General features: G+C 31.4%; 2 protein-coding genes across 2 annotated transcripts; both read left to right on the top strand.

Moving 5' to 3' along the window:
* The first annotated feature begins 10,061 nt into the window (after positions 1-10,061).
* Positions 10,062-15,939, top strand: LOC127714794 (uncharacterized). The gene is made up of 3 exons (XM_052220829.1): positions 10,062-10,214; positions 10,713-10,733; positions 13,546-15,939. The coding sequence occupies exon 3, from the start codon at positions 13,557-13,559 to the stop codon at positions 15,156-15,158; it is 1,602 nt and encodes a 533-aa protein (XP_052076789.1). The 5' UTR covers positions 10,062-10,214; positions 10,713-10,733; positions 13,546-13,556; the 3' UTR covers positions 15,159-15,939.
* A 6-nt stretch (positions 15,940-15,945) lies between these two features.
* LOC127714795 (uncharacterized) lies at positions 15,946-21,648 on the top strand. Its single transcript, XM_052220830.1, has 2 exons — positions 15,946-18,046; positions 18,563-21,648. The coding sequence occupies exons 1-2, from the start codon at positions 16,507-16,509 to the stop codon at positions 18,607-18,609; spliced, it is 1,587 nt and encodes a 528-aa protein (XP_052076790.1). The 5' UTR covers positions 15,946-16,506; the 3' UTR covers positions 18,610-21,648.
* Positions 21,649-25,558: the final 3,910 nt, after the last annotated feature.

The raw sequence follows: 25,558 nt of genomic DNA on the forward strand, positions 1-25,558 counted from the left end.
AAAATAGACTCCGGTGTATTGCATCCGTTTTAAAGTCGAAGCACATAATGTTATTCTTTAATAAAATGTGTAAGGTATTTTATCTATTTAACGTATCAAAGCGGGGAAAAAAATGATCTGAAAGGTAACTTAACAATGACTGTATGTTATGCATAAACTGACCATCATTATTTCGTGTACTTATAAAATTTCAAAACCTATTGTTGAACATGTCAATAGTAAAATTCAATGGAATTTTCAAAACGTCATATTACGTTACCATGATAAGGGATGCATCAATCTACTGATAGGGGTGATATCCCTTTAATAATGATATTTACCTATCATGCAAAATAAATTTGATAAAGAAAAACTGTAAACAGCATAGATATGCTAACATTTCGATATTGTCACTTAACTCCTTAAAGAAGTTTTGCCTTTAAATATACAATTTTAACCCTTTGTTATGTTTCGGGAAACAATAATAGAATATAAACAGAAACTGTAAGCAGCAAAATTTTTCAGCAAGATAATTGTTGAAATTTATTGCCTAAGTTTCCTGTGTTCCTATGGACATTTTTATCTCTTTTCATAAACCAACGGGTGTTCACTTTTTTCGGTCTGGCAACCAATATTTATTGGGAACCACTTTTCTTATTTTTTTGAAAGGGGTACTTAAACGAATTAACTGCATTTCGAAGAACAAATTACAAAAAAAAAATTAAGTCAGTAGTTGAGCTGGACTATAACGCCAATCCTAACAGACCTGTCAGTTAATCATCTATTGCGTGGCATTCAGTACGTACTATCAAATTAAAAAGCAATTTCTGTCATCAGTAAGTGACGAATAAAAATCATGAAAGTTCCGTCTTTTTTGTACCTAATGTGTTGTCTGTTTTTGTGCCTTAGGTCTCGTCTATCCGTAATTTCTTTATTAATACTAGTTCTTATTTGAGGCTCTTGTATTTATATAATTTACATCTCCCCATGTTATCTTATTTATGAGAAGCTTTGAACAACTTATTTTGTAAAATATAGATTTTGTTGAAGTAAAAGTCAAACATTGAAGGAAACTTCCTAAAAAAAACCCGAATAAGTCAATTGACTTATATATATGGTGTTACAAATTCACAAATTTTGATCAATTTTGTATTTTAAAATTTTCCCTGTTATAGTTTCAATATAATACTTTTTTTTTATGGTAAACATGTCATTAAAAGACAAACACTCCAATAAAGAGTCTTCGGACTGCTTTGGTGGAAATTGACAGTATATACATGTAGTTTACATATATATTAACTTTTCTAGCTGGTCAAATTTGACATATCTATAGCTGTTTTCCAAAACAATATACCCCTAATTTCTATTTTAACCCCAGTCTGCTATTTTGGATGGTTGCGTATCATCGGACACAGTTAAAGGGAAATCACACTATTGTTTATACGCATTGCTCTCGGCGCCACTATAGTGTTGTGACCATATTATGACGTCACCGTTTTCGAATCTGCCGTAAAAGTTGCTAATTTCTAAAATGGCGACCCGCTCGAGGGACGTTTGACTAAAGCAGGAGAAAGTAAACGACGTTGTGATTTAAGTGCAAAAATGAAAATGCTACTCAAAAAATAGCCGAAAGTGTCTTGATATGGTCTTGATATGAATTACCTTAGATTGACTTAGTATTTTCATACAATACCATTTATACAATTATTTATCTTAAAAGTTTATCAATTTCACCGAGAAATATCAACATTTTTTGTTGATCAGGTCTTTATTATTCGAAGCGAAATCCGTCCGCTCAACTTTTTTTTGTAGAAAAACTTTTTTTTACTGTAAAGTTTATATTTTTATATAACATATTTATTGATCTCGCAGATTTCTTCGTTTCGTGAAGAAAAAATATTTTAAAACAAAAGAGATATTAACACTTTTTGTCGATCATTTCAATATAATCAACGCGTACATCGGCGAATGTAAATTCCGTCCGTTCAACTTTATTTGTAGAAAAAACATTTATTGTCTTTTACTATAAAGTTTATATTTTTATATAAAATATTTACTGATCTCACAGATTTCTTGTTTTCATAAAAAAATATTGTAAAACAAAAGAGATGTTACATTTTTGGCGATCATTTCAATATAATCAACGCAATATAATTTCACATTCGTAAATCGGCGAATGTGAAATCCGTGCGGTCAACTTTTTTTTGTAGAAAAACTTTTTTTTTAATGTAAAGTTTATATTTTCATATAACATATTTATTGATCTCGCAGATTTCTTCGTTTCGTGAAGAAAAAATATAATAAAACAAAAGAGATATTAAAACTTTTTGTCAATCATTTCAATATAATCAACGCGTACATCGGCGAATGTGAATTCCGTCCGGTCAACTTTATTTGTAGAAAAAACATTTTCTTTTACTATAAAGTTTATATTTTCATATAAGATATTTACTGATCTCACAGATTTCTTGGTTTAATAAAAAAATATTGTAAAAGAGATGTTACATTTTTTGGCGATCATTTCAATATAATCAACGCAATATAATTTCACATTCGTAAATCGGCGAATGTGAAATCCGTCCGGTCAATTTTTTTTTTTTTTTTTTGTAGAAAAACATATTGTTTTACTATAAAGTTTAAAATTTCATATAAGATAACTATTAATCTCGCAGATTTCTTAGTTGTATGAAAAAATATTATAAAACAAAAGAGATATTAACACTTTTTGTCGATCAGTTCAATATATGTAATGCGTACATCAGTGAGCATGGTGAGTGTGAAATCCGTCCGGTCAACTTTTTTTGTTCAAAAATTTTTTTTCTTACTTTTTTTGTTAGATTTTTATAAAATATAGTCTAGTATCTCTAAGGTCTTCAAATATTAAAATAATCTATCAAATAACAAAAAAGTTCTGACTATTATATCTCATCCGGTCAATATCCTGTCACAATCCGGGCAATCGTCCGGTCATTAGTGTAACCAAACTGTTGGCAGCGTACCGTCGCGAAGCGGTATGTGGGATTCAGCGTATATTTTCTGAAAAAAAAAAATGCCAAGAGTAACAGTATGTAAGCGCACAGCTTCCGGAATATGTAGTTTTCTGTCCAACAGAGGGATGTAAAAGAGAACAATGAGTTTCGACAGTAAGTTTTCTCATATCACATGAAACGTCATAACTATAGTATTCTATACTACATGTATAAACAGTTCATCAAAAAAATTAATTTCATGAATATGCATTAAACTTGCCACTGGACGTTTATGTGTGAAGTGCTATTTGAACTTTTATTTATTTCACATGGGACGACAGAAATGATCCAAGTGTCGTCCACTGCCCAAATGTTCCTTTGGTATCTAACGCCTCTCTATCTCTCTTTTTTTCTTTTATTTGGGGGGGGGGGAGCACAAACACATGAACACATGGCTGTCGAAATCAAAGAAATATTAGCACCGTATTATATAGTACATTATACTCAATCTTTCTTTAATGGTTTGTACAGGCTTTACATAATTAGGCACAAAAAAATTAATATTTTGTAGTATTCCTTCAAACTGTCAATTTTAGCGACCTGTGCGACCAGCAAGTTAAGAAATAAGGCCGCTAGACGTCATAGCAATCTGAGAATATCAAACACTATGCCTAGTTATTTTGGTCCTATTGATGACCGTACTGCCTACAACAACAACAAAAATTCCACACTGTACATTTGGCTTTACAAGTCTCCAACAAGAGAAATATTAACACACACACACATGTATATATGTAGAGTAACATTTCTTTTAGAGTGCTAAACTGTAACCATCACATCTAGGTCCGTCTTGTGAAAGAGTATTCAACTCATATAGAAAATGTGTTGTGCTGATATTCATGTTATATTTGCCACTGAAAGTTTTGCAAAAATAAAGAAAAAACGAAAACAAAAACAAAAACTAGTAGTTCAGATGATGGTTCGTGTTCAGATCACTCAATGTGATCACTTGCCTGTCAACAAACAGTGATATAGGGAGATTGTCGGATTCCGATCATGACTGAAAAGGACAACCATTTTTTTTAATACAAAGGTAGCTGATTTACTCTTGATATCTTGGTTCTATAAATAAAAATGGCCAACATGACATAGCAGAGTGCTGAAAGTGGCACACACAATCAATCAGTTATTTTCAAATTACCTACCATTACTCAGTATTGGCAAACAAAAGTATATATACCATACTGAAACATAAATATGATAAAAGTATATACATTCAAAGAAAAAGAGGTGCACCAACAGAAAATAGAAACTGCAATCTTTCACTTAATTTCATCGGATCTCAAAATTTTAACTCTTACCAGAATTTTTATTCTATCTCACAATATAACTCGGAAGTTTCTAAGTGGAACTCGAGCTTTAACTAGAACTCTTACTCGAATTAATATTAGAACTCAAAATAAAACTTGAACTTTAACTCAAAATTTAACTGGAACTGGAACATATTAAAAATTCTTATTCTTCCTCAAAGGTTATCCACACTATCATGTTTCATCTGATAAAATACTAGAGTTAGATAAAATATATCAACGTGTCCACAGAAACAGGGATATATGTAGCAGAACAATACAAAAACTCGATCCGTTTATTACAAATTAAAAGATGTTTTAATTACATATCAACTGGGAACATTATATTATATGTTCCTGATATCAATATGGCGATGTGTATTTTATTGTCAATCTGTATTAACACTGAATTATCAGATGCATTGTATTTCTCATAACATACCAAAGTTGAGCGATTTATCGAACGGTAATAACATATAAATAATACATAAGCTTTAATACCCAGGCGATGAACATTGAACATATTATGTACAATGAACATGAAACGATGTATGAAAAATGGGTGCGGGATGATAGAACTCAGACAAAATTGGTTTCCACAGTTCCAATAAGTTATGAAGCGTTTTGTAATTACGAAAATGTTAAACAATTTAAAATTCCTTCCGAAAATACGTTTTTTTTTTAACGTGCTGAGTTTGTGGCATTTTTTAACATGGCATTTCATGTTTGATCTTCCCGGTGTAAATGGACAAGCTAGTGAAATTATGCAGTCTAAAAGGAACGTGTTACTTTTCAGCCCGCATACCCTCGGTCTTCCGAGGTAGAAGATTCTTTATCTGGAAGCCGAAAACTATTTCTATAATACGGCATGAGGCAAACATTCGTTTTCCCCATACAACAAATGCAATTAAAAAAATGAGATGACTTCAACTTTGACAATTACTTTATTACACACTGTTACTGTATCTATGTTTAACGATTCAATAGATTGATAAATATATCAATGAATAATCAAAATACCTTAAAAATGTTCAAACTTTTGTAATGGCAAGGTTTAATTCAACTCAAGCGTTGCAAGAAATGCGGTTATGCCAGCAACATCGTTCTATAACGTTAACAGAAAAGGTTATAGTTCCCGCCAAAATTCAATTATAAGATTATTTCCGGTTTAGCGGATTTAAAACATCGGTGACCCCCCATTTTTATTTATGATTTTAAAATCTTCCCTGAAGCTGCAACTTATGCAGCAGTTTGAAGGGAAAAACATTTGTAGATTTTTTTTTATCTCAAGAAAAATCTATTATAAATAGCAATTAAAAATGGCGGTAAATGTTCAAAGGCCTTCAAAAATAAGGAAACAGAGACAAATAAATGTTTATAAGGTACACGTTACATTTGACTGATTTTGTTATTCCACTTAAACATCGTTTTTCAATAATTTTGCCTTATTTTAGCAATTTAGAGCGCTATTTCTATATTTCGGTATAACGCGATTCTGTAAGTTTTTATGACGTCATATCTCGAAAACGTAATTGTTGACCCGAAATTGTTTTTCGCCTAAAATATCGTAATAAGTATGATCTGTCTACATGCAAAATTTCAATGAATTTTTATTAGTAGTATAAATAGTGTGATTTCCCTTTAAACTCCATACTAAATTGTTATTAGGGGAATTCTGGTTTGGAATAGTTTAGTAGGTTCAAATCAGTATTTTTCTATAAACGATAACTAACGACGGACGACGACAGCAGCTAAAGAAGTAATGAGTATAGAGCTTAAACTTTTGAGTTAGACGAGCTAAACAATGATTTAAAGTTATCATATGCTATTTATAACTGTTCATGTTTTGTTCACATCTAAGGTTACTCTTCCCATACACTGCATTTGCGTTTCTAACTTTATTTTTATTACTCAATTTAGTATTATTCGGTTTTATTACTCTTAAACCACGTTCAATATTCTCTCAGTCATTTGAGAAAAAAACATCGAGGACAACCGGAATTTGTGAACGGTGAATCAAATTACTTTTGTGCCATTCACATTTACTTTGATAATGAACAATGGCACATCTAGTGTTCATACTAGGACTTATAAACGAATATCACGAAAAGTGTGATATTTTGTTTACATTTCATACAAAGTAGAAAGATATATTTTACGAAGATACATTATGATATATATTTCTCGTATGTCACATTATTTCTGGAATGATCTTCATTGGGTTCGCGTATGCCAATTTCTTTCGTTAGCTAAAACAGCTACTATGAGTAAACAGAGAATATTGTCTTTTCTTCTTCGACTTTTTGATTTATCTTTGTCCTTGGGACAGTTGGAACCAGTTTACGACAGAAACGACTCAACCCTATGAACAGTTTTTGGCTAGCTGTGACAAAGCTAGCGTTGGCCAGTTCTACCAAGGAAATGATTGTGACAATTTAACCATAAAAAGATCATGACAGTTCGATCTATTTATATAGTTAATGATTTATTTAATTTATTTATTTATATTTTGATTTAATTAATTTATTTCCTTTTTCATCTATTTATTATCTATTTACTTGCGTATTTATTTTCATCCTTTCTTTCTTTCTTTCGTTCTTTGAATCATTCTATTTTATTTATTTATTCATTTGTTTTGAATTATATCTATTATATTATTTCCAATGAAATATCTATGGATGACGCTTTTACTCTTATGGATAATATTTGACAGTTGTTTATCTTTTACTTTTTTGTTTTTGAATAATTGACTACAAATATTTAATTTTATTTGAATTGTTGATTATGCTAGTGCGAACTTAAATTAATACGATGATACGGAATCAGTTGTTATCCATTAGTTTGATGTGTTTGAGCTTTTGATTTTGCCATTTGATTAGGGACTAATCTTTTTGAATTTTCCTCGGAGTTCAGTATTTTTGTGATTTTGCTTTTCATATAATTATGTATTTAAGATTGTAAACAATGAGGTGAACACGAATGTAAAAATACCCCAAAGGTAAAAATATGTCAATGTACATTATATAATCAAAATATTTACTTTCAATAAAGTGCTCCTTGACATGTATAATTGTCTTTCTAACGATGATGTAGTACCGGTATTTTCTATAAAAATCAAAGAAAAAATAGAAGTATATTTCCACACTGCTAAACAATTTTTAAATGCTATTTTGGTCATAAATTAATTACAAACAAGGTTAAATAACTGCAATAAAACATACATCCATGATTGGCAAATAGTTTTACTGTTTAATCCTCTTGATCTGTAAAATGTCTACATGTAAATTTCTTATATCTGATCTTATTCGACAAATGTGACAGTTTTACCTTGTATCGGTTCTTAATAGGGCTACCATAGAAATCCGAACGTTCTAAACCAAGACAGAAGAACTATTTAAAAGGTTGATATTTCTTAGAACTGATCAGAAGAGGTATAGGACAGATTATTTTGACAGTTTTAGAAATTAATAAGACCTGCTCCCTACTTTGTTTTCTTGGTTTAATCTGAACCGAACTTCACGATTTTATTATTATTAAGCATAACGATTCACAAAATACTTTTATAAAACTAATTGTTGTACCATGTTGAATTTTATTTGTTTTCCAGAGCTCCACCCACCAGAATGTCTTTGTCGACGATGAGAAAGAATTTTAACCGCATAGCTACACTGATAATCGACCACGGTGCTGATGCAATGCGATGTTTATTAGAGTATTTTATTAAACAAAATTATAGGGTTTCATTTAGGGATTTTGTATCTAGTCACCAACATGAGATTTATCACCAGTTTAACAATAATATATGTTGTCAGTGCCCAAAAAATTATCGGCGACCATGTAAGTCTGTCATTAGCGTATGGCAGATGGACACACTTTTTGACAAAAATAGTCAAAAACATTCAAATCATAGACACAGCAGTAAATGTGAATACTGCTGTAGTACAATAAAAACAAACTTGAAATTAGTTGAAATCGACATTACATTGTTGAGATACTTCCTTGTAACATACTTCGAACAGGAATTTTGGCACAACTGTCTCAATGGTGGAGTATCATTTCAAGATTTTTTAAACACAAACAAACACGATATTTTTCATTTAATGCTACTAAAAACACCCTGCTGCCTGTGTATTGAGAACCCGGAATACAAAATTGCAGTTGCAACAGGAAAGGATATAAGTAAACATCAATGGGGTATAATGTTTAGTACACCAAACCCACACTGTAATCATAGCAAAACTTGTGTAGATGATAAAAACCCATGCTCTGTTACTGCAGCAACAGGTATTCGCCCTTCAAGTTTAGACATTCGAACACGAATAACCCTTTTATCAAAATTTTGCATCATGATGGAACATACTGAATTAGTTCTAGCAAGAAATACAGTCTTTGCGCATGCTATTAAAGGAGAGCTCTCTGATGAATACTTCAGAAAATTATGGAATGAAATTGAAAATTCAATAATTTCTCTTTCACAAATTACCAGCACTGACCTCGAAAGAATCCGTAGTATTTCAGAACTGAGAGAAAAATCGTTAGAAGAATCCATGTGTTTGGAAATTCAATGTTTAGCACTGCGACAAACTAAGGGAGATGAAATTGTTATTGAGGTAAAACAATAATTAAAAAGATTATGAATATGAATGTTTAATTTTGTTTATCTTATTGGTAATTCTGTTTTGAGAAAATATTAATGATGGGATAAAAAGCATGAGACTCGAATATGGACACCCTTTTCTTGTCATCAAAGCTAATCCATGTGCCCATTGTCTTTTGTGGCATTTTAATTTTAAACAATGATCTCTAAGAAGAAAAGAATTTATTGTGCAATGTCACAAATAACCTGTCAATTAGAAATTCTGTGCTTACCTGAACTACAATTTATAAACATTAATTTAAATGTTGAGTGACTTTATGTGCACAAAAATACGAATGCACATGCTGTCTATGTATTAAATAAATTGTTCGAATGTAACATAGTAGATTTCAGGTATATATTAAGATAAAACTTTGGCATTTATAGATCAGAATTTAAGACAAAAACAATATTAAGGGCGTTATAAGCCCTTTTTCATCTTTGGTCATGCAATAGAAATTGACAGTTGAAAACTTGTCATATTTTTAGATGTAGAATGTGCTTTTTATAAGATTGAACGGAAGTACTCGATAGTCAAAAGCTTTAATCAATATCCATAATGGTTTCGTTGGTCTATGGCGATACAGAATACAAAAAGGAGTTGCCACAATGTCACAGCAGCAGTTCTGTCTAGAACAGTCAAGCAAATCTTTAAACAAATAAAAAAAGCAATAGAAATATTAAATGGTAATGAAATGTAATACACCATAGTCCAATCAATTTAAGTCTCCCATTAGCAAGTCAAATTAGTATAACAACAAGCCAGACCATTTTACACTACGCAAACGTGTCCTAAGAGGTCTGCAGAATCTGACAAGCATTGATAGAGGATATTTATTTCGTATTTTATTTCATGTCAAGGACTGATTTTTGTTTCTTGTGACTCAGTATATATGTATATATCTATCAGTTTCATTGTACCATTACGATGTGCACATCATTTTACTGTGTCTTGCATCGTTCTTGGGTTTTATTATCTTTCTCGTGAACTTTTCTCGATTTTATTTAGTTTGTTTTGTGAAATGATGATTTTAAGATTACAATTACTAATATTATTCATAACAGTAAAACATTTACCAAATGATCATTTCTGATATTTTTGTCGGATTAAATTGATTTCCCAGACTTATTTATTTTAGGAAATCCGGAAGAGAGCACAACAAACGGTAGAATCAGTGGAAGCACTTATAGATGTAAAACGTCGGGAAATTCAGTCCCAAATAACAATTTTGGAAACCAAAATAAAAGACATTGTGGGGAAAGCACTGTCAGAGTATTCAGGTTTGACATTTTCTTCATTGTTATTTTTTGTGTGACACATACTTGTTATGTAAATAGCTGTGTCTACACCAAAGAAAGGGTAATGTCGAACAACGTTTAAAGATGGTTCAAACACATTTTGTTTATGATAATTTGAACGTTCATCATTATCTGACATACCAGAGATGTTATTTAACGATAGAGACGATTTGAAAACAATTGGATATAAAACATCTTCAGGGAGAATAAATGATTTTTTTAATTGAATACTTTGTCCATCAGACAAGTCATGACAATGTATTTATCAAGCAAGTCATGACAATGAACATATCAGGCAAGTCATGACAATATATCTATCGGAAAAGTCATAAAATTATATTTATCAGGCAATTCATGACAATATATATCATGTATATATAAAGTAAGTCATGACAATATATCTATCGGAAAAGTCATGACAATATATTTATTGGGCAAGTCATGACAATCTTAATACATGTGTATCTGGTTTATTTGCAGATACTGCAAGAAATATAATAGGTAAGTAGTTAACAATATTAATATTCTATTGAGAGAAAACAAATCCGGGTTACAAACTAAAACTCAGGGAAACACATCAACTATAAGATGAAAACAACGAAACAACAGAAACACTGAAGTGCAACAAAAAATCAAAAGACAATGCAACACACACATAAACGAACTATAAGATAACAACTGCCATTTTCCTGACTTGGTACAGGACATTTTAAGAAATATGGTGGGTTGAACCTGGTTTTGTGGCTAGCCAAACCTCGCGCTTTTATGGCAATCTTAAATATAACACTAAAATGACAACATTACACGACAGGACTACAGTACAATTAAATGGAAGAACATTCAGGACAGAGCATTACACAAATAAATAATACAATTGAACATTCAGACATGCTAATAGTTATCAAAGGTACCAAGCTTACAATTTAATACGCCAGACGCGTGTTTCGTCTACATAAGACTCATCAGTGACGCTCAGGTCAAAATAGTAAAGAAAGCCAAACAAAGATGAAGAGCATTGATGACCCAAAATTCCAAAAAGTTGTGCCAAATACGGCTTAGGTTATCTATGCCTGGTATACGAAAATCCTTAGTATTTAAAATAATTCATACATTTGCAAACAGTAAATTTATAAAAATGTATAAAAACTACCATATAATTGACATACACGTCAACACAGAAATGGTGACTAACCACATAATAAAAACGAACACGTACATGTAAAACAACCTAGGTCAGCAAATAAAAACAGCACAACAGAACCATGCATTGTCTGTCACACGCAACAAAAGTGACGTCACAGGTAAATTTCTAAAAATTAGATATATCTCTTAAAATTAGATATAGTTCAAGATTAGGTTTGAAATTATGGTATTTGATGTATTTGATAACAATTACAATACTATTAATATAGAATTGTGTTAGTAATTAGATAATTAATTGTATTATCTAGCTATGTAGCTATTTCTTCTAAATCAAACTGTAAAACAACTTAGTCGTGTACGTTTAGTTGCCCCAAACTAAAATCTTATAAATGAACTGGGTGATTAATTATATTTACTTTTACATACGAATCAAAAACAAAATAATTAGAGTTACAACTACAAACGACAAGACATTTAACAATATCCGATCAGTATGACAGATACAACAACATAACATTTGCATAACTACACACATGATTGTTGGATAGCAAATATCGTAACACGTCTTATAGCAATGGGAATTCACACTCAGCAAAACAGTCACATTCGGGAATAGGTCACGTTTGGTACTTAAAAGACCAGCCAACGTAAATGGCAAACCACAATCTAAGACGTGGTAAAAATGTCCTTAGTTAGTTTAGACAAAGACACATCGTATGGATCAACCAATTCGTGATAGTGTCCATAAAATTTACGGCGTGTCATTTTTAATCTATCCTCCTCATAACTTTGTTGAAGCAGTTTCTGCGTAAGGAGCACTCTCCTGTATATGAAGTCCGTATAGTGTGAACATTAACGAGCATAACGTATCGACGTATTAAAGATTTCGCCAGGTGCTTTTTCTATTTGTCTTTTAGAAGGTTCTGAATGAATTCTGCTTGATACGAGTACAAAAACAAATCGACAAGTAGGGGTGCACACTTAGTTCCCATTTGAATACCGACTGTCTGTTGAAATATCAATCCTCTAAACTCAACATATATACAATCGATCAAAAAGTCCAGCATTTTTAAAATATCATCTTCAGTATATTTTCTTGTAGTTTCAGTGTGGTTCTTCACAAAATAAGAATTATTATAACCAAAAACAAGAAATTTGTATCTACGATTCCTTTTTTTATAGAAAAAGCTCTGTTCAATGAGATGGTGAAGTCGATCTTTCAACTAAGCATGGGGAATAGTAGTGTAAAGCGTAGAAAAATCAAAAGTCTTTATGTTGCTGCAAAATTGCAGAGATTGTGATCTAAGATTAAGCAGTATATCTTTAGAAATTTTGATAATCTACATCTGGTTAACACCACTGATACAATATATCTCATCACAATATTTTTGAAGGCCATCTTTTACTGTAGAAAGAATAGTGGTCAGTACTTTAGAAAGATGTTTAGTCGAACATTTTGATGATCCTGCTATGTATCGTTCTTTATATGGAGTTTTGTAAAGTTTTGGTATACAGTATAATGACGGGAAATTTTCTTCGTTTTCTTTGATGTAGATACCAAAAGAAAGAAGAACAGATTTGTGATTTTGTAAAATTTCATCCTTTGTAAATGATATAAAAATATGTAGATTTACCAGTTGTTCTGTTTATTCCAAGCTCTGTTGTGAGACATTGCAGATAATGGCTTTTCATATGAATACAATATGGAACAACGACATATTTGTCATGCAAAGAGGATAAAGCATCCACAACCCCCGGATTCTTGAAAGGGTTAGCCAATATCTGTCATCCTTATCGTTATGACAAAAAACGTATGTGGCAAAACTTTCTGTTTCCTTTGTTTTCAAATTAATACCTTCCAAACAACAACACACGTATTGCAATAACAGGTTATGCAAATATTTGCAAATAAAAAAGGTAAAATTATGCATGCAAATATCAAATCGAAATGTCATTTGCTAATACATATATAAATTTGTTAATTTTCATTAGTTTCTTTTCTCTCTGCACAGCACATTTACTGCGGAACAAAATGTTGATTTGTGCAATATTCTTAGTGCAGTACCTTTGTTTCATATAATGTGTCACCACATAAAAATGACGAACAACTTGTTGAAATTGTATCTAAAACGAAACTTTTTTGCATTATATTGCTGTTGTTTTTTTCCAGAAAATACTAGAATGGAGATAGAAGAACATGACGAGGATGAAACATATGTTAAAACCTCAGCAGTAACTGCTGGCACCGATATACTCCGAACGAAAAATCTTCTTATTCTTATTGGTAAAGCTGGAATTGGGAAATCCTCGACAGCTTTAGCGATAGCATCTTCATTTCATGCCAAGGGTATCATAGTTATGAAACTAGAACACAACTTAGCAAAAGATTTCAAAAGATACTATAAACGCCTATTCAAACAATTGATTATTTTCGAAGACTTTTTAGGGCAATTTAATGTCAAATATTGTTCCAAAATATGTGCAGATATTTTAGATGTTTTGACACCTCATGTTCATCGCGGTATGTCAAAGTTCATTATTACAACAAGAACTCATAAAATTAAGGATGCTGCTGATGAAATGATTAAATGTCATAAACTGTTTTCAGAAGGCGTTATAATTAATCTTAACGGTGATTCCAATTTGTCCACAACAGAAAAAGAAAATATTTTGATATCACATGCAATACAGCATAAAATAAATATTTGTAAAAAGCACGATATGAGACCACTAAGCACTAAAATTCTTGATGACATCGAATTTGAAAAAATTATTGGCACTGACCCATATTTAGGATTTCCAGAGACTTGTCGTTTATTTTGCTCCTTTGATAACTTCTTTGCAATGGGATACGAATTCTTTGCATCCCCAACAGACGAATTAAAACGTGAATTAAGACAATTGAAACGAACAGGCAATAAGGAAGTTGATGATGCTTTAAAGTACTGTGTTCTTGCAAGTTTGATGTTAGATACTGTTTGCAAGATATCAATTGGTATGAAAAAGGGCATAATATGTCGTGAAAACCACGAATCCTTAAATAATCTTTTAAACTTAAATTGTTCCATGATTGAAGTTTTATACCGGTTACTCTACAGTAAAGAGATAAGAATATCAACAAATGATTTACATGATATTTGTAACCAAATTTCAGAAAACTATATAACAAAAGATTCGGACAGAAAAAAGTACGTGTTTCTTCATAGCACGGTGCGTGATGCGGTGTTGTTTTCATACTGGCATGAATCAACATTGGAAGATATCATAAAATATTGTTCGCTTGATATATTATTAGACTATGTAAGAACATGGAATTATGTAGAAGAAGGTTATGGAACATATTTAATTGTACCAATGTCAAAATGCACAATTCTTGCTCAAAGACTTTTCGACATATGTCTTGTTTGTAAAGGTGCTATCTTACTAAGTTCAATTGTTATAGAGAAATCGGAACATACATTTAAATTATTGAATCAAAAGCTCACAGAATGGTGTTCTTTTGAGGCAAACGTCATCAATTGTGAGCTTTCAAAACTAAAGAAATTTATAAGACCAGCCCATTACAAGAATGAAAATAATAGACCTTGTGCACGTGCAAATGAAAACTGGTTAATAGCGAGACTCATAAAAGAATTACCGAAAGCAGACTGTCAAGTAAAATTTGTAAAATTTTACATACAATTCTATGGATGCGCAAGGAGTTTATCGCAAAATTCAATGCAAAACTTACACAATGGTTGCAATCAATCAAAGATGGTGAAAACTGTACATGGAAAGTGTTAAACGAATTTGTTCGTCCAACAAAATTCAAAATAGAAAACGGTCATATAGGAGCATCTGCAAAAGACACATGGATTATACAAAGAGTTATAAATGAATTAATTAAGGTCACGCATGGTAGAACATTACATGTACGTTGGTATATTAAGAAATATGCATGTGAAAAATTTATCAAGAGTTTCAATGATACATTTTCACAATGGTTGAAATTGGAAGAAAATTTTTAAAAATGTAGTCTGAAAATATTATTTGAATTAGTTCGTCCAACATCGTTTACAATTGAAAGTGGTAAAATAGGGGCATATACAAACGATGATTTTTTGACACAGAATCTTATACGCGAACTGGTGAGAACTAGGTCTCATAAATTTTTTTATGTGAAAACTTATGTTAAGAAGTTCGGTAGCGACATCTTCGTTAAAGATTTCAACAAAAAACTCACCGAATGGCTACAAGCAAAAGAAAATGTCGTAAATTGTGAGTTAAACGTGCTATATGAATTTGTTCGACCGACATCGTTCAAAATTGGAAGTGGTGAAATAAGGGCACATACAACTGACAAATGGTTGATACAGAAACTTTTTAATGAAGTGCAGAGACAAGGTGTTAAAAAAGTTTCTGATGTACAAAGTTACCTTAAGAAGTTTGGTAGCGATACATTCGTTTCAAAGTTTAATAAGCATGTCATGGAATGGTTACAGTCACATGAAAATGTAATGCATTGTAATTTGGACATGTTGTATGAATTTGTTCGCCCATCCTCTTTTACAATTAAGAATGGAGTAACTGGCTGACAGAAAGGCTTTTAAATGTTTTGGTGACATCTGAGGTTTCTAAAATTTCGGATGTACGGATTTACATTAAGAAGTTTGGAAATGACGATTTCATTAAAGATATTAACAAAAATCTTGCTGATTGGATACAATCAGACGAAAATGTAAAACATTGTAAGTTGGATGTTCTATGTGAACTTTTTTGTCCAACATCTTCCAAAATAAAAACTGGTGAAGTACGGTCACATATAAATGACAACTGGTTGTCACAGAGACTTTTAGATTACACGATACAATCTCCTGTTTATATGGATTTTAATGTGGAGTATCATATCAGGATGTTCAAAAGTGACGATTTTATCAGAAATTTCAATAACAAACTCATGGAATGGTTACAGTCACATGAAAATGTAATGAATTGTAAGTTGAACGTGTTATATGAATTTGTTCGCCCATCCTATTTTAGAATTAAGAATGGAGAAATTGGTGCAAGCACAAATGACAACTGGTAGACAGAAAGGATTGTAAATCAATTAGCGAAACATGATGCTCCTCAAATTTGGCAAGAACAAAGTTACATGAAGAAGTTTGGAAATGACGATTTCATCAGAGATGTCAATAAGAAATTCACGGAATGGTTACAGTTCCATGAAAATGTTATAAATTGTAAGTGGATCGTGATAATTGAAATGGTTCGCCCATCATCATTCAGAATTGAAAATGGAGAAATTGGTGCAACCACAAATGACAACTGGTTGATAGAAAGACTTTTGAATGTTTTGGTGACATCTGAGGTTTGTAAAATTTCGGATGTACGGATTTACATTAAGAAATTTGGAAATGATGATTTCATTAGAGATTTCAATAAGGATCTTACGGAATGGTTACAGTCACAGGAAAATGTAATTAATTGTAGTTGGAAAGTGTTATGTGATTTGTGTCGTCCAACAGCTTTCAGAATTACATGTGGGCAAATAATCGCACTTGTTAATGATAGCTGGTTGATTCAGCGCCTTATTAAAGATTTGGAAAGTGTGTCGCTAATGAATGTAAAACATTATATTAAAAACTTTGGAAGTGACGAATTTATTGATAATTTTAATAAGAGATTCACTGAATGGTTACAATCAGAGGAAAATATCAAAAATTGTTACTGGCCCACTTTGGCAAAATTTGTTCGTCCTACATCATTCAGAATTGGAAACGGTGAAATAGGAGCATTCACAAATGACAACTGGTTGACACAGAGACTTATAAGTGAATTGGTGAGTCCTGATGCTATACACGTGTTACATGTAATAGATTACATTAAGAGATTTGGGAGTAAACAATTTGTCGATGGTTTTAATATTCACTTGACAATATGGTTACAATCAGAAGAAGACGTTAACAAATTTAAGTGGGACCGGTTATTTAAAATGATTCGTCCAACTTTTGATACTGCTGATATAGCAGTTCCAAGAACTGATAGTTGGATAATACAGAGACTAATATATGGATTATCGAAGTCTGAATTTGAAATAGGAACTGTCAGACAATCTATTGAGAATTATGGAAGTGCAGAAAATTTTATCATATGTTTCAACGATAAATTTCGTGCATGGATATTAGAAAATACGAAAACGTGTGAATGGCAATTATTCAAAGAAGTTGTTAGGCCTCTCTCGTACTCTAACAGTAGTGACGAATTTTCTGTTTGTGTTGATGATACACAGGTTGTTGAATATTTGTTTGAAGAGTTACATCAAAAACCCGATGTATTTTCTATAAAATGGTACATCCAAAAGTACGGATCAGACGAATTTATTTTAAAATTCAACAAAAAGCTAAACACGGAACTCAATTCTGTAGGTGTCATAAAAACATGGGAACATTTAGAACATTTTTATAAAGATAGATTTTTTGATATTCTACATTTTGAATCAGATTGCCACCACGAAGAATCAAAACGTGGTTCTAGAAAATTGAGTAACAGGTTTTTAAATTATTTTGATTTAAATTTTGATTTGGATTGTTCTGATGACGACGAATACGATCATGCGAATTTGAATGATGATTCTGAATATTCTACATATGTCGAGGACGTAAATTTTGACTCAAGTACTGATTCTGATATTGGTAAGTATGCTATAACACCAATCCAGATTTATAATTTTGTCTGCCGAACGCATTATTTGGTCTACAGTTGCGTTTGAACGAATTTTTTATTTCTAAAAAGAAACATACTTCATAAAGCTATTATTACAGTCTCGTTTTAACAGGAAAAGTACCACATGTGGCACAATATCTGCTTTCCCTTTCGATGCGCCTTAAATTACTGCCGGTTTTCAGTGGACTCAGTCTTTGGTTATTGTGGTAGTGTTTTTTTAGAATTGTGTTATCGACTTGTTTCTGCCATAGAGTAATTTGTGTATACATGGAAATAAGAATTGAAACATCGAAACATCTTAAAAAAGACGGTACAAAAATTTCCTTGGTTAATAATGTTACTTTTGTTAAATAGAATAAATTCTTTAACTGTTGTTTTAAATCAAAACAACAGAACATTTTACGATCGACAAATTTTAATTGCCAAACTATTTCAGAGAACTTTTGAGTTTTAACCAATGAAAACCACTGCCTATATTTTTTCAGAAGGAACGAATGATGATGATTATGATGATTACGATCGTCGTTTATAGAAAAACAATATCATTAAATAGGAAATGGACAGAGAAATTTTTGATTATGATGGAGTAAATGGATAAACGAAAATTCTTTTCAAGATGATTTCAATTTTGATCTGGTCTCAACGGAAGAAGAAGGAATGATTGAACACATATATTTGAAAAAGTAAACAAGCAGACTGTTCCATTCCTTCTATTATACCTTGTTTACTTGATATAAGAGCGAAATAAAACTCTGTTGGTATATGTATTAGAACAAATTCTTTAAAAATGTAAACTTAAGGTATGTGTTGACAGTGTTATATACAGCAGTAAGTGTCTAACTTTGAACTAAATTATTTGACATATGTGTATAAATTTTACATAAAGGGGAGTAATCCGACTGTTATTTTGTAAACTTAATACATATTTATTCTCATTTTACACAATATCAGAGAAAAAATGTAATACATATGTACCTTAAACTCTTTTAGTATCTTAATATCTTTTATCATCTTTCAAGTCAAGGACATGCATGAAATATTTTTCTTGGACTTTAAGCAAACCAAAAATCAATCAATCGATTATCTTTAGTAATTAAACTACTGTAAATCTAATGAAATGCTATCCCCCAATTTCACTTATTCTACTGCATGAAACGAATGTTTCTAAAAAATCTTCTTATCAACATCTGAGCATATGGTAGCTATAGTGTTGATTTTCAATTACAGCTTTTTTTCTTAAAACATTTAATCAACAGCCAAGATGATTTTTTTTTCAATTTTGGCAGCTTTTCTCATAGATCTACTGTAACAGTTATAATTATAACTTGCCTGATCACAAGTTACACAGTCTAAATACAGACTAAATATGTATCTTACTACCATTACCAGGGAGGTAATATTTTTTAATCATATAAAACGGATTTCTGTGTTAAGAATATTATTAACGAACTCGCGGATGTCATTTGTTGTTTGTGACAGCTTTAGTGTATCCCTAATACCCCGTTTAAATTAGTAACAAAGACCTTTCTTAAGATCGATCTTTTTCGATCTTTAAAAGATCGATATTAATCTTTATGTAAATATGAAAGGTCGATCTTTAAATCGGACTTAAAAAGTCCACCATTAAAGGTTGTTTAAAAAAAATCTTTTATAATCGAATCGTAAACAAACGCTTAGATCGATCGCGATCAATCCTTCAACGATCTTCAACAAGTGACTGTTATATTTAGATACATGAAAATAAAACCGCGCATGTTCGGGTTAAAGAAACACGTGTTTGAAAACAATGTATGATATAAGACCAGTATACACATAGATTTCATCGTCTTCGAATTTTTCTATGTCACTTCGAGGCTTAATATATTCAAATTATTATTGTTGACACACATATTAGTTGTTTTATAGTTATGTTGTGAATATCATTAATGATTGCATGTTGTATGCATTTTTTCATGTTTGCAATGTACCTGTATTATATGTTGATAATCCATAATTCATATTGCTCTGCCAAATGTTGTTTTTGTGTTATTGGTTATTTGAAATTCATGATATGTGGCTGATGATTATTTTTTTGGTAATATTTTTTTTTTAATTTGAAGCAACAATTCGATTGGTTTGTTTATTGACAATGGTAATAACATATATGTACTAATGTTAATGCATCATTTACGCGTTTCATCAGTTATTGTCACTTCAATTATGCTCGTTGCCAAATTATTTAAAGATTGAAATACAAACAAAAAAGTATTTGAAAACATAATTCACGTCATTTGATACAAATTATGCCATGTTTTATACGCTTTATCATACATTTTAATAGGAAAGTATATAGGAACTGCTTACTGATCCAAAGCACCTAGGTTACCTTCAGATTTATTTTAGCCTTGTTTTAACAACTTTATCATATATAGGAACTACGTAATTATTCATCCGAAGAACCTGGGTTAACTTACAATTTGCGTCCTGTAGTTCATAGAAATATTTTGATTATTGTATTTTTATTTTTTTATTTGTGTTTTGATTTCATTGAGTATTTTTTGTCTTACTAATTAAAGGTAATGTGTGTACTATATATAAACACATTCTGAATAATACCTACTAGTATTAATAAAAAAATAGTAACAATAAACCAACGATTTAATAACAAGTATACTGTAATAAGCAAAAGAATACTTTGAGACTGGTGAGTAAAATGTGCACTTTTGAAATATCAAAATTTTAAAGTTTAACCCTCTTGCTGCCCGTAGTTTTTATGATTTCATTTCGTGTGCCAGAAAATATGAAAGCTTGACGTCTTGCCAAACAATGACGTCATTCAAAAAATGCCGTAATGACCGTTCCATTTTTGACCCACTGAAGAAAAATAATTCTCTAACTTCTGTGCTATTTTCATATTTCCGATTAGGGTTGTGATAAATGGAAGGCATGCGATAAAGGGGTGTGTTACAGGGTAGGCATGCGATAAGGGGGTGTGATAAAGGGTAAACATGCGATAAAGGGGTGTGGTAAAAGGTCTGCATCAAAGTTGAGCGATACGGATTAAACAGCAGGCTATTTATCATATATTCAAAACTACTGTATTTACTATATAGAATAATACATGGCAAAATCCGTAGCGCATGCTGTATCATCACGAGAAACCAATATCAGTCCCGAGGGCCGAAGGTCCCGAGGGCTGATATTGGTCGATACGGATTTTGCCATGTATTATTCTGTTTATCATATATTTTAATAGAATTAGAATCATGGGATATCCGTTTTTTTTTAAATCGTCCAAAATATAAGCAAGAAAAGAACATTATGATTTTCATGTATTTTTCTTTTAGCTTAATTGTTGTTTTTTTATATACTTCCTTATTTGCTTAATATCCACATCGTAATGTCACATTTAACCTTATTACATTTTCAATATTCTTTTAAGACCATGTATTTAAAAGCATTCACTAACGATGCTGTCAGCTATTCCCTCCAAGTATCATCTATTAAAATATTATTAACAGACAAACTGGGGGATTCCTATATGTTCAGTCATTGGACATACGTAAGTTGCCACTAAAAAATGTCCTATCATTTCAACTAAATTCAATATTTTTCAAAAAAAAAATTACCAAGTAACAAAATGACTGATTTATATCAAATAAATACCATAAGATGTAGAAATGTTTAAAGTTTGATTGTTTATTTGGCCATGATATTATTCATGATCACTTAAATTTTATGACGAGGTGAACACAAAAAAAATATTTCTTGAAAAGTTTGCTAGGCATCCTAACCAAATTAAAATCGTAAAACTTTGCATATGTGTTTAATTCATCAGATAATGAAAACAAACCTCACAAAAATTATGGCCAAAAAAACAATAAAACTTCAGACATTTCTACATCTTACTGTATATATTTCATAAAAATCGCTCATAAAGTTACTGGATAATATTTTTTTTTAAGATATCGATTTTAGTTGAAATGATAGGACTTTGTTTGAGTGGGAACTTGCTTTTTTCCTATGCCAGGAAATACAGCAACCGGACGACATAGGTCAAACGCTGACGTCATTCGATTTATGACGTCACGCCAGGTATGCGATACGGGTTCAGCTATGCGATACGGGGTATGCGATACGTGGTATGCGATACGGGGTATGCGATACAGGGTAGGTGATACAGACTGGAAAAAAGAACCTTTATTAGATATACAAAGTTGCTGTATTTTGTACTAAATATATGATAAACTAGATTAATATATGATAAATGTATTTCTTGTCAATAACAATGTTTGAAATCACTTAATATTCACAATTTTTATTCAAATTCAAGTTGAATTTATTTCAGTTCAAATTTTTTTTATATGTATATGTTGTGTACAAGTTATCATTTTGTACAAATTATAATTTGTACAAAAAAATTGTACAAATTATAATTTGTATTTTGACTTTGTACAAAATGTAATTTGTACAAAAATTGCTTGTACAAATTCCAATTTGTACAAAATTTGACTAAAATCCACTTATAACTTGTACAATAATTTATTGTATGGATTTTGCTATAAAAAAGCATTGATACACACTATAGGTTTTTTATTCAATGACCACACAATAAACCTTATTTACAAAATTCAAAAATACCCAGATGGAGACAGGAAATATAATTGATACATGCATGCCAGTTAATTCTGATAGTACAATAGAAGTTGGCCCAAGTGACAATTCTGATAGTATAATAGAAATTGGCCCCAGTGACAATTCGGATAGTATAATGGAAATTGGCCCTAGTGACAATTCTGATAGTATAATGAAATTGGCCCCAGTGACAGTTCTGATAGTATAATGGAAATTGGCCCCAGTGACAGTTCTGATAGTATAATAGAAATTGGCCCTAGTGACAATTCTGATAGTATAATAGAAATTGGCCCTAGTGACAATTCTGATAGTATAATAGAAATTGGCCCTAGTGACAATTCTGATAGTATAATAGAAATTGGCCCTAGTGACAATTCTGATAGTATAATAGAAATTGGCCCTAGTGACAATTCTGATAGTATAATAGAAATTGGCCCAAGTGACAATTCTGATAGTATAATGGAAATTGGCCCCAGTGACAGTTCTGATAGTATAATAGAAATTGGCCCCAGTGACAATTCTGATAGTATAATAGAAATTGGCCCTAGTGACAATTCTGATAGTATAATAGAAATTGGCCCAAGTGACAATTCTGATAGTATAATAGAAATTGGCCCCAGTGACTATCAGGATGACACTGACTTTGAAACACCAATCATACGTGCAAGGAAGCGTGCGGTGTCTATCCAACAGACCCAAGCCGAATATCTAACCAAGAAAACGAAACCGAAATTATCAGAACTTGCTGTAGGGGATAATGTCATTATACCAATTCCTCAGTGGGATCTTGCCCAAACTGATCCTCGAAATATCTTAGGCGTAATTATTGAATCTCAAGAATTTGGGTACCGCATAGGAACAGCTGTAGAAATTTGAACAGGATATTTGTTGAGAAATTCAAATTGAAGCTGTTAAAGACACATCTTTATTCGCAGCAATGGTTTCTGAGATTCAACTTTCGCTACAGTACGTGAAGCATTTAAAAAGCTTCCAAAAACTGGTGGTCAGGCGTTCCTGTAATGTAAATGCAAAGGGATGTGCAGCACTTCTAAATGTAAATGTAAAAAGCAAAAGATGTTGTGCAATTCCCGATGCCATAATTCACTCGAATGCTCAAATAAATGATACAGAACTATTTTTTGTATTTTGTAAGTAAGGTTTATGGTGTGGTCATTGAATAGAAATTCTATGGTGTGTATCAACAAAAACCATACTATAAATTATTGTACAAGTTATAGGTGAATTTTAGTCAAATTTTGTACAAATTGTAATTTGTACAAGCACTTTTTGTACAAATTACAATTTGTACAAGGTCAAAATACAAATTATAATTTGTACAATTGTTTTGTGCAAATTATAATTTGTACAAAGTCAAAATACAAATTATAATTTGTACAATTGTTTTGTACAAATTATAATTTGTACAAAATGATAACTTGTACACAACATATATACCAAAATCTTAATATTTTCCTGAACTTAAATTTTATTACTGTTTATATGTTAATGATGTTTGTTTTGAAAAAATGTTGAAATGTAAGATATAATCAGCATGAATAAAAATTAAATCAAATATATTTAACTTATGTTCTTCTTTACCCTCATAGTGTAACTTGAAGCTTCTTTTTGTGCGGAAATGAATGTCCTGTATCGTAACTGATAGATGTAGTACAACACTTTGGGTGCGACCGTGTAGGGTGCGAAAGTGAAAGGGGGGAAAGTGAAAGGGGCGAACGTGAATGGGAGTGAACTTGTTTTTGGGCGAACGGACCCGGAGCTAGGATGACAATTTATGTATAAAAAGTAAGGATAAACTAACAAAAAAGCAGGACCGAATAGAGTGGAAAATATAAAGGCAGGACAGAGATTACAACTAAAAAAACATACAAGACAAAAATTTTCATCCTAGCCCCCCCCCCCCCCCTCCCCCCCCCCCCCCCCTCCCATAAAAATCAAATGGTAGCTCCCTAAAGAAGTTTATTTGCATCATTTGGACTTTTTTGCCAGATGACAACAAAGCTACGCCAGTAAGTACATTGAAGACATTGAAGAACAACGACGCGGAGTAATATCAACAATACAGTCCATAATTAAAATCAATTTAAGAACAATTTTACAGACAGTCTAGTTATAAGGTAAAACAAAAACAACATACACATTCAAAAAACAGAGAGCACATCAATCAATATGTTTATTGCTTGGAGGAGTTATTTCTTGATAGTTTTGTAAGTTGAGGAACCTCGTTTCTGGTTATGTTTTGTAACGTGACTATTAAAAAGAGTTCGTCATACACGGTATATGCACAATCTACTGTACTGTTGAAAACACTATGTCGGCGTCTTCATCTCTTGTTTATTTGTGACGTTGGTTTAATGTCGCCTTAATCCAAAAATTACATGTTTTTTTATAAAACTTATACTCTCGGTTAATATCAGCCATATCTCGGACAAGTTCTAAAAAGGTGGCCGACCCGTTTTTTACATTTGTAAAAAGAGTTATGCCCCTTGGAAATATTAAATTTATGGAAAATGGCCTCGTTAGTGCTCTCACAGGTACAATTATTGTAAGATTTTTATAAAACTTATACTATAGGTTAATATCAATAGTATCTCGGACAAGTTCTATAATTGTGGACAATCGACCCTTTTTGAAAGAGTTATGCCACTTGGAAATATAAAATATGTGCAACACGGGGGACATTGGAACACTGTTCTTTTATCATTCATCATTTCATCTCGTTTGAATTATGTCTGATTGATCAACTGAATGACATCAACAATTGACTTTAACATTACTAGAATTGCAATTTTGTCACCCTTTACATCCATTAAAAATTGCTGGAGAAATATGGAATATTCAAAAACAAA

Source organism: Mytilus californianus, unplaced genomic scaffold (assembly GCF_021869535.1).
Source record: "Mytilus californianus isolate M0D057914Y unplaced genomic scaffold, xbMytCali1.0.p SCAF_9, whole genome shotgun sequence".
Lineage (NCBI taxonomy): Eukaryota > Metazoa > Mollusca > Bivalvia > Mytilida > Mytilidae > Mytilus > Mytilus californianus.

Coding starts and splice junctions, on each gene's coding strand:
- LOC127714794 (XM_052220829.1), top strand. CDS start 13,557: ATGGAGATAGAAGAACATGACGAGGATGAAACATATGTTAAAACCTCA.
- LOC127714795 (XM_052220830.1), top strand. CDS start 16,507: ATGAAGAAGTTTGGAAATGACGATTTCATCAGAGATGTCAATAAGAAA. Junction 18,047..18,562: donor AAGTACTGATTCTGATATTG/GTAAGTATGCTA, acceptor ATATTTTTTCAG/AAGGAACGAATGATGATGAT.